At 44.4% G+C, this 15,410-nt stretch overlaps 1 protein-coding gene across 10 annotated transcripts in view; it reads right to left on the bottom strand.

Annotated features, from left to right (window-relative positions):
* LOC115155496 (dedicator of cytokinesis protein 9-like) overlaps positions 1-15,410 on the bottom strand; it is a 178,773-nt gene that overhangs the window by 111,745 nt on the left and 51,618 nt on the right. For 3 of the 10 annotated variants that reach the window (XM_029702153.1, XM_029702149.1, XM_029702147.1), the window contains exon 1: positions 11,623-12,029. The exons of 3 other annotated variants lie outside the window; for them this stretch is intronic. In XM_029702153.1, coding sequence (XP_029558013.1) covers positions 11,623-11,799 — 177 coding nt within the window. In that variant the 5' untranslated portion in view covers positions 11,800-12,029. Of the gene's footprint in view, positions 1-11,622; positions 12,035-15,410 lie in introns of those variants that run through there. 4 more of the 10 variants (XM_029702148.1, XM_029702152.1, XM_029702154.1 and 1 more) reach the window with 3 other exon arrangements.

Raw genomic sequence — 15,410 nt, forward strand, 5'->3', positions numbered from 1 at the left:
ATTGTTGTTGTTTAGCTGTGCTTAGGGCCAGAATGTAAAGGGAAGGGAAGTGATCTGATTGTTTGTTTTTTCTCTGATAACGGCACATTAAACAAAATCCAATAAAGTTAAATAATCACTATATATTTTTTGGGCCAATATTATATTTATATTTGATGCCAAGTATCAATTTGTTTCTACTATAGGTAACAAACAATCAGCCAACAGCATACCAACCTGTATCCCACTGTGGGCTTGCCACTAAGCAAGGTCAGTCCTGGTTGGTCCCTGGATGGGAGACCAGATGCTACTGGAAGTGGTGTTGGAGGGCCAGTAGTAGGCACCTTTTCCTCTGATCTAAAAAAAAATATCCCAATGCCCCAGGGCAGTGATTGGGGACATTGCCCTGTGTAGGGTGCCGTCTTTTGGATGGGATCTTAAACGGGTGTGCTGACTCTCTGTGGTCACTAAAAGATCCCATGGCACTTATCGTAAGAGTAGGGGTGTTAACCCCGGTGGTCTGCCTAAATTCCCAATTTAATTTTTCATCCGATAGTTTGATCTCCATCTTCTTTTTAAATATTGAGCCAACATGTTTTCAGCACTTTTATTTCCCTGACTGATCAAAACTAGTTTTATCATGGCTCTCTCATCTCTCTGCAGCAGACAAAGTGAGCAATATGTTTGGAACATCAACTCGCAATTAAATCGCAGTATCGAATCGCAATACATATATAGCAGAATCATGAGAATCGCAATACATATCATAACAGTGTAGTGGACAGTGATATTTATCATGATTGATATTATAAATACCTGTGACTCGTAATAAGACTAAGCAATTAGCCCCTTAAATGAATTATATTTATGTGACTCCATAAGATAAATAGCAACATGCAAGAACACTGTGGTTGAGTTACAGTAATAGAACACTATAGTTACAGTAATAGAACACTATAGTTACAGTAATAGAACACTATAGTTACAGTAATAGAACACTATAGTTACAGTAATAGAACACTATAGTTACAGTAATAACACTATAGTTGAGTTACAGTAATATAACACTATAGTTACAGTAATATAACATTATAGTTACAGTAATAGAACACTATAGTTACAGTAATAACACTATAGTTACAGTAATAGAACACTATAGTTACAGTAATAACACTATAGTTGACTTACAGTAATAGAACACTATAGTTACAGTAATAACACTATAGTTGACTTACAGTAATAGAACACTATAGTTACAGTAATATAACACTATAGTTGAGTTACAGTAATATAACACTATAGTTACAGTAATATAACATTATAGTTGAGTTACAGTAATATAACACTATAGTTGAGTTACAGTAACAGGTAATGAAGAAATGTCTGAGTATTTTAATTACTTTGTAAAATTAATGGATTCACATACAAGACATAAACTTAAGTTACAAAGCATTAACAAGCATTACAAGGCATCAATGTAAGCATGGTCAGAGAGAGAGAGAAACCATAGCCTGAAAAGCCATGCCGCAAAAGTCTATGGGGTGGAGAGAGAAAGAGCATCTCACCACAGCAGGTCAGGAACAAATACGAGAAAGAACATTGAATCTTTGACCCCTTTACAAGCATTTGAGTTGTTTAGATTGTTGTTGACCAATAGTACAGTATTACTGTAAAGTTAACCTCCAATCAGATTGTCAGATCTACATGACGTAACCGCTACTTCTCAGAGGTGTGACAATGGGGGTTGACAAGACCAACACAGAGAATGAGGAATTCCTAAGACCAACACAGAGAATGATGAATTCCTAAGACCAACACAGAGAATGATGAATTCCTAAGACCAACACAGAGAATGATGAATTCCTAAGACCAACACAGAGAATGATGAATTCCTAAGACCAACACAGAGAATGATGAATTCCTAAGACCAACACAGAGAATGATGAATTCCTAAGACCAACACAGAGAATGATGAATTCCTAAGACCAACACAGAGAATGATGAATTCCTAAGACCAACACAGAGCAAATTGTTGCATACGGTTGATAAGAAGAGTCCATTCTGGGGCTGGGCTGCCCTACAACGGCACCTAAGTATATTGATAATGTCGTATCGTGAGGTCCATGGCAATACCTAGATCAAGCGAAACCCCAGTCCATGTGTATAACACTGGTAGCTGTCAGAGTTTCCACTGGTAGAACAAGATGCCAGAGATGAGGTAAAGAGAGGAGAGAGACTGTAGGCTTATAAGGAAATTAGGCCTGGATAATATCATATTATAGTCTTAGCAGAGGTGAAAGAAGATTTCATTTCTTCCCAGTATAGGACCTCCTATGTGTGCACAGGCTGTTTATGGGGGTAATCATATAATTACATGTAGAATGCATATTCATTTCAATAGGATCTCTTATATTATTTTACCTTTATTTAACTAGGCAAGTCAGTTAAGAACAAATTCTTATTTTCAATGACAGCCTAGGAACAGTGGGTTAACTGCCTTGTTCAGGGGCAGAACAACAGATTTATACCTTGTCAGCTCGGGGATTCGATCCAGCAACCTTTCAGTTACTAGTTCAACGCTCTAACCACTAGGCTACCCCGCCTCCCCATCTCTATGGCTCTAGTCGTAAAGATCTGTCATTTAACTTGTAAAATTGATGACCTTTTATTGTGTCATGATGTTTTTATCTGATTGTCAAACGATCACTTCAAAGGGCTCCTTAACTAGGCATCCCGTGCACCACGCTCACCCTCTCGCAACCTGTTTCCAGCCTCCAAACAGCGGTGAATGGAAAGAGACATCTTTTACACAAAACACCAACAAGTGTAATGACGTTTGCCAATCGTCATTAGGCCTGAATTTATGCGTCCATTGCCTGTTCTCGCGTGTCTCGGTGTCGGCCAGTCATCTCTGCCTTGGCAAAATGTCTGTGTTTTCGTGGAACCACATCGCATTTCTGAGTGTAGGCTATACCACCCGTTTTCAAGTCCATTTTCACATTTGTCATGCCTCTGACATGATGTAATAATAAATAGTGGCGTAATAGCCTACAGTTTTCTTGACATTTTATTTTAATTATTGTGATGTTTTACCAGTACGGAGTACCCCCACTATTTATTTTGCCGGGACGCCGTACCGGACCGCCTTAGTAGTCTTAAACAGAGGGGACATTGGAAATAAACAGGTCGTACACCTGGTCCTAATGATATTAAGACTACACTAGATTAAAGTCAACGAGGTCACCATCTAAAGGAGGAGAACAACAGATACATTTGGCTCGGTAATTCAATTTATCCAGGAGTAATTCCCAGTGATGCTGAGCATAATTTTGGATAACCAATCGCAGTGTTCCAATGGATAGCAACTGTTGTCCAGTCTGACACCTCAGACAAGCTCACTTTTATATAACATTAAAGGGCGATGCCAGTGAGGGCTAGCCAGTGGGGGCTAGCCAGTGAGGGCTAGCCAGTGGGGGCTAGCCAGTGGGGGCTAGCCAGTGAGGGCTAGCCAGTGAGGGCTAGCCAGTGAGGGCTAGCCAGTGGGGGCTAGCCAGTGAGGGTTATGGCAAAAACAGAGACTTTTCTAAATGCACAGGAGGTTGGTGGCACCTTAATCGGGGAGGACGGGCTTGTGGTAATGTCTGGAGTGAAATTAATGAATTATGGTATCAAATATATCAAACACGTGGTTTCCATGGTTTCCAGGTGTTTGATGCCATTCTATTCGCTCCGTTCCAGACATTATTATGAGCTGTCCTTCCCTCAGCAGCCTGTGATTCCTGAAATGCAGAGCTTGTTGGAGTATTTTCCCAATCCGAAATGATACTTTTTTTTTTACATTGTTTGGTAGCTCAGCTGGTTAGCTAGCTCTCAGTCTCATTGATCACCAAACTTTGTTTTCTAAAAATGTATGTTAGTTAGCTCTCAGTCTCAGTGATCAACAAATGTTGTTTTCCAAAAATGTATGTTAGCTAGCTAAGTTAGCAATGTTATGAATACAACTCCCATCTGCTGTCAACATCAAAAGTGGTTAAAGCTGACTGCATGCTGACAGTGAATTCAAAGCTATTCAGTGGTTGGCAAGCCTTATATACTACAAACATCATTTGACCAGGTTCCCATAAAGCAATTGTAATGACCGTCCACCACAACATACCCAAGAATTTTCTGATTAGCAAGGGACGGTCTGTTTAATTTCATTGTGTATTAGAAACATAGTTTGAGATCATTATGAGGGGATTTTGCAAGTGGTTGAATGGTGAATTGGGCTTCCCAGGAAAAGGTTGCAACAGTAACCAAGGGGGGCGGGGCTTAGCGAAGGGTCAGTTGAGTCATTGGGCATGTGTTAAAGACAATTTATGGTAATTCCGGAATCTGGATTGGCTGTACAGCCTTTACTGCAAAAGTCAGGGCATTCATTCATCATTCTTGTGCTTCGTGGAGCGGAACTGTTGCCAAGGAAGTTGTCAAGGAAGTGAGTTTGTGTTTATACAGGACGTATCATCCCCCACCTACCGTTAGCCAATCATGTCAATACAGAGCTATACGGAGCCCTCCGCATTGTTAAAAGAATTGTGAGGCGCACAGCGATGATTTGGCCTCCGCAAGCCTAAATCGGCTTCCACCAGCAAAACCATTGTTAGCCTTCAAGCTCCGCAACACACCACCTGGACCAACATGACATCCCATCTCTCTACCTCTCGGTACCTGAAAAATTGAACTTGACGCCACCATTCTCTCTCCTTCCCGCTCCCTGAAACAGTCAACTTGACATCACTCCTCTCTCTCTCCCGCTCCCTGAAACATTCAACTTGACATCCCTTCTCTCTCTCTCTCCCTGAAACATTCAACTTGACATCCCTTCTCTCTCCCTGAAACATTCAACTTGACATCCCTTCTCTCTCTCTCTCCCTGAAACATTCAACTTGACATCCCTTCTCTCTCTCTCCCTGAAACATTCAACTTGACATTCCTTCTCTCTCCCTGAAATATTCCACTTGACATCACTTCTCTCTCCCTGAAACATTCAACTTGATGTCACTTCTCCCCCTGAAACATTCAACTTGACATCCCTTCTCTCTCTCTCTCCCTGAAACATTCAACTTGACATCCCTTCTCTCTCCCTGAAACATTCAACTTGACATCCCTTCTCTCTCTCTCTCCCTGAAACATTCAACTTGACATCCCTTCTCTCTCTCTCCCTGAAACATTCAACTTGACATTCCTTCTCTCTCCCTGAAATATTCCACTTGACATCACTTCTCTCTCCCTGAAACATTCAACTTGATGTCACTTCTCCCCCTGAAACATTCAACTTGACATCACTTCTCTCTCCTTCTCGCTCCCTGAAACATTCAACTTGATGTCACTTCTCCCCCTGAAACATTCAACTTGACATCACTTCTCTCTCCCTCTCGCTCCCTGAAACATTCAACTTGATGTCACTTCTCCCCCTGAAACATTCCACTTGACATCACTTCTCTCTCCTTCTCGCCCCCTGAAACATTCAACTTGACATCACTTCTCTCTCCCTCTCGCTCCCTGAAACATTCAACTTGATGTCACTTCTCCCCCTGAAACATTCCACTTGACACTTCTCTCTCTCTCGCCCCCTGAAACATTCCACTTGACATCACTTCTCTCTCCCTCTCGCTCCCTGAAACAGACAACTTGACCTCACTTCTCTCTCCCTCTCGCCCCCTGAAACAGTCAACTTGACGTCACTTCTCTCTCCCTCTCACTCCCTGAAACAAACATTCCATTGATAACACCAGCTGGCACATTTGCTTTTGTATCAAAAACCTCTAGGAGCTTTAGAGGAGGAAGGAAGCTGTGCTCTTGTCAACAGTGTGGTAAGAACATAGTCACACTGTACAACAGCTTAGCAGGAGTGACATAAAGACAAAGGATTAAATACTTAGAGAAGCCTAAGGACCTCTTTTCACTGCACTACTTTGACAACACAAACTAGGTCCAGGAGAGATAGTGTAAAGAGACGGACATAAACTCAGCAAAAAAAGAAACGTCCTCTCACTGTCAACTGCGTTTATTTTCAGCAAACTTAACATGTGTAAATATTTGTATGAACAGAACAAGAATCAACAACTGAGACATAAACTGAACAAGTTCCACAGACATGTGACTAACAGAAATTGAATAATGTGTCCCTGAACAAAGGGGGGGGGGGGGGGGGTCAAATTCAAAAGTAACAGTCAGTATCTGGTGTGGCCACCAGCTGCATTAAGTACTGCAGTGAATATCCTCCTCATGGACTGCACCAGATTTGCCAGTTCTTGCTGTGAGATGTTACCCCACTCTTCCACCAAGGTACCTGCAAGTTCCCGGACAATTCTGGGGGGAATGGCCCTTTCCCTCACCCTCCGATCCAACAGGTCCCAGACGTGCTCAATGGGATTGAGATCCGGGCTCTTCACTGGCCATGGCAGAACACTGACATTCCTGTCTTGCAGGAAATCACGCACAGAACGAGCAGTATGACTGGTGGCATTGTCATGCTGGAGGGTCATGTCAGGATGAGCCTGCAGGAAGCGTACCACATGAGGGAGGAGGATGTCTTCCCTGTAACGCACAGCGTTGAGATTGCCTGCAATGACAACAAGCTCAGTCCGATGATGCTGTGACACACCGCCCCAGACCATGACGGACCCTCCACCTCCAAATCGATCCCGCTCCAGAGTACAGGCCTTGGTGTAACGCTCATTCTTTCAACAATAAATGCAAATCCGACCATCACTCCTGGTGAGACAAAACAGCGACTCATCAGTGAAGAGCACTTTTTGCCAGTCCTGTCTGGTCCAGCGACGGTGGGTTTGTGCCCATAGGTTGCCCATGTTGTTGCCGGTGATGTCTGGTGAAGACCTGCCTTACAACAGGCCTACAAGCCCTCAGTCAGCCTCTCTCAGCCTATTGCGGACAGTCTGAGCACTGATGGAGGGATTGTGCGTTCCTGGTGTAACTCGGGCAGTTGTTGTTGCCATCCTGTACCTGTCCCGCAGGTGTGATGTTCGGATGTTCCGATCCTGTGCAGGTGTTGTTACATGTGGTCTGCCACTGCGAGGACGATCACCTGTCCATCCTGTCTCCCTGTAGCTCTGTCTTAGGCGTCTCACAGTACGGCCATTGCAATTTATTGCCCTGGCCACATCTGCAGTCCTCATGCCTCCTTGCAGCATGCCTAAGGCACGTTCATGCAGATGAGCAGGGACCCTGGGCATCTATCTTTTGGTGTTTTTCAGAGTCATTAGAAAGGCCTCTTTAGTGTCCTAAGTTTTCATAACTGTGACCTTAATTGCCTACCGTCTGTAAGCTGTTAGTGTCTTAACGACCGTTCCACAGGTGCATGTTCATTAATTGTTTATGGTTCATTGAACAAGCATGGGAAACAGTGTTTAAGCCCTTTACAATGAAGATCTGTGAATTTGTTTGGATTTTTACGAATCGTCTTTGAAAGACAGGGTCCTGAAAAAGGGCTGTTTCTTTTTTTGCTGAGTTTAGATGAACATTTCTCTTTAAGAGACATCTCCCACATTGCCTCTGATACCACATACCCCCCTTTGAATGGTAACAGTGTAAAGACAAGGATTCAGGCACAATAATTACCTTAATACCAGAAGACAGCATTGTTGCTCTGTTAGACAAATTGAAAATCACAGGCTTGTAAAATATCCACACATTTGTGAATCATTGCATGAAGTGTGCAATACTATGTGCAATATGGTTTAGATGCTCCTGTAAAGTTTGAATTGCTATCCTTATTTAGTTTGTTTATTTACTATGGTATTTACGGTATGACAATAGCTGCATGCCCTGATTTCAGAGGCCATATCACCGTAAATGCTGTATGACCACTGCAGATGTCAGATTGACCATGAGAGCCTTTTACTGTATGAGCCTGGACCGAATATCTTCCTCCTCCTGCCACCCCTATCTGAGTGTGTGTGTGTGTATGTGTGTATGTGTGTGTGTGTGTGTGTGTGTGTGTGTGTGTGTATGTGTGTGTGTGTGTGTGTGTGTGTGTGTGTGTGTGTGTGTGTGTATGTGTGTGTGTGTGTGTGTGTGTGTGTGTGTGTGTGTGTGTGTGTGTATGTGTGTGTGTGTGTGTGTGTGTGTGTGTGTGTGTGTGTATGTGTGTGTGTGTGTATGTGTGTGTATGTATGTGTGTGTGTGTGTATGTGTGTGTGTGTGTGTGTGTGTGTATGTGTGTGTGTGTGTGTGTGTGTGTGTGTGTGTGTGTGTGTGTGTGTGTGTGTGTGTGTGTGTGTATGTGTGTATGTGTGTGTGTGTGTGTGTGTGGTGTGTGTGTGGTGTGTGTGTGTGTGTGTGTGTGGTGTGTGTGTGTGTGTGTGTGTGTGTGTGTGTGTGTGTGTGTGTGTGTGTGTGTGTGTGTGTGTGAGGGTATTAGGCCCACCCAGTGGCCTTCCTTACCCCTTAAGCCTTTCCTTTAAATTCTCCCACACTGAGAGATTATGACATTTTATTAAAAACATTATTTAACCTTTATTTAACTATGCAAGTCAGATAAGAACAAATTGTTATTTGCAATGACGGCCTACCCCGGCCAAACCCGCGCCGCCCTATGGGAGGAATGTATAGGACAACACTAATGGCTGACGTCTTTGCTGACGGACCAAATAAACTTCTATAAATGACAAGCATTAAACCAAGGAGAGCAAAACTTCAGTCTTAGACAGTAACATTAGACAGGGGATTCCTGCACTACTGTCCAATCTGAAACATGGTTTTGTCACCAAAGAGCTTAACATTCCACCATTTTGTATTTCTTCTGACGTTCTATCAGTAACAGTAGCACAATGGCATGTCATGCAGCTTCATTCTTTTCACCTAGCGATTTGTGACACGGCCAAACTCTTAGAGGGAATTCAATCAGCAGTGATTTATTATCCAGAGCAGCTCTGGACCATGTAAGGTCATACTGCCCTTGACCCTTGACCTATAAACACCTCTGCTGTCTCTTCTGTCTCCTCCTCCTCTATCACAGTTAACCTGACTGTCACATTCAGCAGGAGGAACGGGCCATCAGCATCCATCAGACATTGTTAGGACGCAACCCAAATGGCATCCGATTCTCTACATGGACCATAGGGCTCAGTTAAAAAATAACTCCACTATATAGGGAATAGGGTGCAATTTGGGATGCATCCTTAGAGAGAAAACAAGACAAAGGTCAGGACAGACAAGCTGGTACCGGGTAGAACAGAAGACGCCCCCGGCTGCAGCCAGCCAGCAGCTCAAAGATGGAAGGGTTGATTGATTTCTAGCAGACACAGAACCCTCTGTCTCACTGCACAGGGTTTAACCCACTGAGCGGAGCACAGAGGGGAGATTCACACCGCCTCCACTTATATTTCACACACTAGAGCATCAAGTAAAATACAGTCCTCTAGGCTTACTTCTGAAATGCAGTATGTCAGGTTAAAGGAGGAAATGGATGCATTTATCAAAAAACAAATACGATGCTCATTTTAAGTATATAAAAGCGATCTTGTGGCTTTAGGCACCTCAAATAAGCTAATATACAGAGCCTTGCAAAAGTATTCATCCCCCTTGGGGTTTTTCCTATTTTGTTGCATTACAACCCGTAATTTAAATAGATTTTTATTTTTATTTCATGTAATGAACATACACAAAATAGTCCAAATTGGTGAAGTGAAATTAAGAAAAAAAACTTCTAAAAAAATACAAATCGGAAAAGTGGTGTGTGCATATGTATTCACCCCCTTTACTATGAATGAAGCTAAATAAGATCTACTGCAACCAATTACCTTCAGAAGTCACATAATTTATTAAATAAAGTCCACCTGTGTGCAATCTAAGTGTCACATGATCTGTCACATGATCTCAGTATATATACACCTGTTCTGTAAGGCCCCAGAGTCTGCAACACCACTAAGCAAGGGGCACCACCAAGCAAGGGGCACCATGAAGACCAAGGAGCTCTCCAAACAAGTTAGGGACAAAGTTGTGGAGAAGTACAGATCAGGGTTGGGTTATAAAAAATATCAGAAACTTTGAACATCCCAGGGAGCACTATTAAATCCATTATTAAAAAAAGGCAACAAAGAGACCAAAGATAACCCTGAAGGAGCTGCAAAGCTCCACAGCGGACATTGGAGTATCTGTCTATAGGACCACTTTAAGCCGTACACTCCACAGAGCTGGGCTTTACGGAAGAGTGGCCAGAAAAAAACTATTGCTTAAAGAAAAAAATAAGCAAACACATTTGGTGTTCGCCAAAATGCATGTGGGAGACTCCCCAAACATATGGAAGAAGGTACTCTGGTCAGATGAGACTAAAATTGGTATTTTTGGCCATCAAGGAAAACGCTATACCTGGCGCAAACCCAACACCTCTCATCACCCCGAGGACACCATCCCCTCAGTGAAGCATGGTGGTGGCAGCATCATGCTGTGTGGATGTTTTTCATCGGCAGGGACTGGGAAACTGGTCAGAATTGAAGAAATGATGGATGATGCTAAATACAGGGAAATTCTTGAAGGAAACCTGTTTCAGCCTTCCAGCGATTTGAGACTGGGATGGAGGTTCACCTTCCAGCAGGACAATGACCCTTAGCATACTGCTAAAGCAACACGAGTGGTTTAAGGGGAAACGTTTAAATGTCTTGGAATGGCCTAGTCAAATCCCAGACCTCAATCCAATTTGTGGTATGACTTAAAGATTGCTGTACATCAGCGGAACCCAACTTGAAGGAGCTGGAGCAGTTTTGCCTTTAAGAATGGGCAAAAATCCCAGTGGCTAGATGTGCCAAGCTTATAGAGACATACCCCAAGAGACTTGCAGCTGTAATTGCTGCAAAAGGTGGCTCTACAATGTACTGACTTTGGGGGGGTGAATAGTTATGCACGCTCAAGTTTTCAGTTTTTTTGTTTTATTTCTTGTTTGTTTCACAAAATAAAATATTTAGCATCTTCAAAGTGGTAGGCATGTTGTGTAAATCAAATGATACAAACCCCCAAAAAATATATTTTAATTCCAGGTTGTAAGGCAACAAAATAGGAAAAATGCCAAGGGGGGTGAATACTTTGTAGCAACACAATGGGATCAGGCCTACTTCCCTACAGATCAGGAAACCTGGTACATGCTTTGACCTACAGTAAGTGGGCTCTGACCATCTTTGATCCATTTGTCATATCACATTTTGCTACCATGGAAGTGGATGCTTGGTGTTAAAGGAAACCTTGAAAAGTTCCCCACATAATGGTAATGGACAGGTTATGGGAATACAGTGGATTTAGGAACTGAGATCCTGTCTCCGGACACTGCCGATTAAATCTTTAATTTAAAGAAGCACCTGGCAGCTGTTCAATCTAAAGGGAAAGCAGGAGTGGAGGGTTGTGTGTTAAACTGTATAGTACCGGAAAGTACAGAAAGATGAAGAGATGTAATTAGATAAATCTGGCAGAAGTATTATCAACACACATGCAAAATATACACACGTTTGTATACACACACACACACACACACACACACCCACCCACCCACACACACAAACACAAACATGTAGGAATACACACACACACACACACACACACACACACACACACACACACACACACACACACACACACACACTGCACACACACCTTCAGTATTCTAGGTTCTGGCCATGGGACCCAGGACTCCCCCCGGCTGCATGCTCCTTGGTCATCCTCTGTCTGCCAAACAGGCTGGGCTGCACCACTCTGGCAGGTGTACCCACAGTTCCTCTCTAAGACCGTACGTAGTCCGTCAAACACAACCACACTGGTGGTGCACCCCATCACTCCAGGTCCAAACAGGCATCACTCACTAGCCTCCTCAGGACAGCCGGACGATGACCCAGTTCCCCAGATCCAGCCCTCCTCCAGATTGGTTCATCCTGAAACCCAGCCTCACCCTGATCCACAACTTCCTAGGATGGCATAGCCCGGGAAGCCTGGAGAGAGAGTTTATCCAGCAAGTGAAAGAAGTCTCGGTCAGAGCCACAGCACAGCAGAGCTCTCCCAGCCTGTGTTTGCAGGATGCATCAGTCAGCAATCAGAGAGAGAGAGAGAGGGAGGGAGAGAGAGGGAGGGAGGCAGAGAGAGGGAAGGAGAGAGAGTGAGAGATGGGGGGGATGAGGGGTGCTGTGAGTGCTGCTGCAGCCAATGCTTAACCTCGTTCAAATGCAGCTTCTATCAGCTGCTTCTGCGGCTGTGGATCTCTCGCTCTCTCCCTGTCTCTCCCTCTCTCTCCCTCCCCTGCCTCTCCCTTCTTTGAAACCTCAATTCTCTTTTTTCCCCCATGTTCACAGTCAGCCTACACATCTGTGAATTAAAATATTAGCTTTTGTTTCATTCTTTGGGGAATGCATTCAGAAATAAACAGGCATAACCACACCCTAATCCAGCAGTGAAAGCTCTGCAAGGGGAGGGGATGTGACCATGAAGATCAAGGAGTTGACTAAGGAGTAAATGAAGTGTACTAACTCCAAGTCTGCATCCAGAATGGAGGCTGTCTCCACAGTCAGGCAAAGTAGCTCTGCATCCAGAATAGAGGCTGTTTCCACAGTCAGGCAAAGTAGCTCTGCATCCAGAATAGAGGCTGTTTCCACAGTCAGGCAAAGTAGCTCTGCATCCAGAATGGAGGCTGTTTATACAGTCAGGCAAAGTAGCTCTGCATCCAGAATGGAGGGTGTTTCTACAGTCAGGCAAAGTAGCTCTACAGTCAGGCAAAGTAGCTACAGTCAGGCAAAGTAGTAAGTGAAGTGGATTTACACCAGAATGGAGGCTGTTTCTACAGTCAGGCAAAGTAGCTCTGCATCCAGAATGGAGGCTGTTTCCACAGTCAGGCAACGTAGCTCTGCATCCAGAATGGAGTCTGTTTCTACAGTCAGGCAAAGTAGCTCTGCATCCAGAATGGAGGCTGTTTCCACAGTCAGGCAAAGTAGCTCTGCATCCAGAATGGAGGCTGTTTCTACAGTCAGGCAAAGTAGCTCTGCATTCAGAATGGAGGCTGTTTATACAGTCAGGCAAAGTAGCTCTGCATCCAGAATGGAGGCTGTTTCTACAGTCAGGCAAAGTAGCTCTGCATTCAGAATGGAGGCTGTTTCCACAGTCAGGCAAAGTAGCTCTGCATCCAGAATGGAGGCTGTTTCTACAGTCAGGCAAAGTAGCTCTGCATCCAGAATGGAGGCTGTTTATACAGTCAGGCAAAGTAGCTCTGCATCCAGAATGGAGGCTGTTTCTACAGTCAGGCAAAGTAGCTCTGCATCCTGAATGGAGGCTGTTTATACAGTCAGGCAAAGTAGCTCTGCATCCAGAATGGAGGCTGTTTCCACAGTCAGGCAAAGTAGCTCTGCATCCAGAATGGAGGCTGTTTCTACAGTCAGGCAAAGTAGCTCTGCATCCAGAATGGAGGCTGTTTCCACAGTCAGGCAAAGTAGCTCTGCATCCAGAATGGAGGGTGTTTATACAGTCAGGCAAAGTAGCTCTGCATCCAGAATAGAGACTGTTTCCACAGTCAGGCAAAGTAGCTCTGCATCCAGAATGGAGGCTGTTTCCACAGTCAGGCAAAGTAGCTCTGCATCCAGAATGGAGGCTGTTTCCACAGTCAGGCAAAGTAGCTCTGCATCCAGAATGGAGGCTGTTTCCACAGTCAGGCAAAGTAGCTCTGCATCCAGAATGGAGGCTGTTTCTACAGTCAGGCAAAGTAGCTCTGCATCCAGAATGGAGGCTGTTTCCACAGTCAGGCAAAGTAGCTCTGCATCCAGAATGGAGGGTGTTTATACAGTCAGGCAAAGTAGCTCTGCATCCAGAATAGAGACTGTTTCCACAGTCAGGCAAAGTAGCTCTGCATCCAGAATGGAGGCTGTTTCCACAGTCAGGCAAAGTAGCTCTGCATCCAGAATGGAGGCTGTTTCCACAGTCAGGCAAAGTAGCTCTGCATCCAGAATGGAGGCTGTTTCCACAGTCAGGCAAAGTAGCTCTGCATCCAGAATGGAGGCTGTTTCTACAGTCAGGCAAAGTAGCTCTGCACCCAGAAGGGAGGCTGTTTATACAGTCAGGCAAAGTAGCTCTGCATCCAGAATGGAGGCTGTTTCTACAGTCAGGCAAAGTAGCTCTGCATCCAGAATGGAGGGTGTTTATACAGTCAGGCAAAGTAGCTCTGCATCCAGAATAGAGACTGTTTCCACAGTCAGGCAAAGTAGCTCTGCATCCAGAATGGAGGCTGTTTCCACAGTCAGGCAAAGTAGCTCTGCATCCAGAATGGAGGCTGTTTCCACAGTCAGGCAAAGTAGCTCTGCATCCAGAATGGAGGCTGTTTCCACAGTCAGGCAAAGTAGCTCTGCATCCAGAATGGAGGCTGTTTCTACAGTCAGGCAAAGTAGCTCTGCATCCAGAATGGAGGCTGTTTCCACAGTCAGGCAAAGTAGCTCTGCATCCAGAATGGAGGGTGTTTATACAGTCAGGCAAAGTAGCTCTGCATCCAGAATAGAGACTGTTTCCACAGTCAGGCAAAGTAGCTCTGCATCCAGAATGGAGGCTGTTTCCACAGTCAGGCAAAGTAGCTCTGCATCCAGAATGGAGGCTGTTTCCACAGTCAGGCAAAGTAGCTCTGCATCCAGAATGGAGGCTGTTTCCACAGTCAGGCAAAGTAGCTCTGCATCCAGAATGGAGGCTGTTTCTACAGTCAGGCAAAGTAGCTCTGCATCCAGAATGGAGGCTGTTTCTACAGTCAGGCAAAGTAGCTCTGCATCCTGAATGGAGGCTGTTTATACAGTCAGGCAAAGTAGCTCTGCATCCAGAATGGAGGCTGTTTCCACAGTCAGGCAAAGTAGCTCTGCATCCAGAATGGAGGCTGTTTCTACAGTCAGGCAAAGTAGCTCTGCATTCAGAATGGAGGCTGTTTCCACAGTCAGGCAAAGTAGCTCTGCATCCAGAATGGAGGCTGTTTCTACAGTCAGGCAAAGTAGCTCTGCATCCAGAATGGAGGCTGTTTCTACAGTCTGGCAAAGTAGCTCTGCATCCAGAATGGAGGCTGTTTCCACAGTCACGCAAAGGAGCTCTGCATTCAGAATGGAGGCTGTTTCTACAGTCAGGCAAAGTAGCTCTGCACCCAGAAGGGAGGCTGTTTATACAGTCAGGCAAAGTAGCTCTGCATCCAGAATGGAGGCTGTTTCTACAGTCAGGCAAAGTAGCTCTGCATCCAGAAGGGAGGCTGTTTCTACAGTCAGGCAAAGAGCAACATGGTTGAGTGCTTATTTAGTTCAAGTGGGACAAAATCTCCCCGAATCAAATGAATGAGTTAACCTAATTTACACTTGACTTAATCATTAATAATGACATAGCAGCACACTGATTAATGAAATCCTTAATAAAAACATTGATTAAAAACTTCATCCTCGGCCATG

Source organism: Salmo trutta, chromosome 20 (genome assembly GCF_901001165.1).
Source record: "Salmo trutta chromosome 20, fSalTru1.1, whole genome shotgun sequence".
Lineage (NCBI taxonomy): Eukaryota > Metazoa > Chordata > Actinopteri > Salmoniformes > Salmonidae > Salmo > Salmo trutta.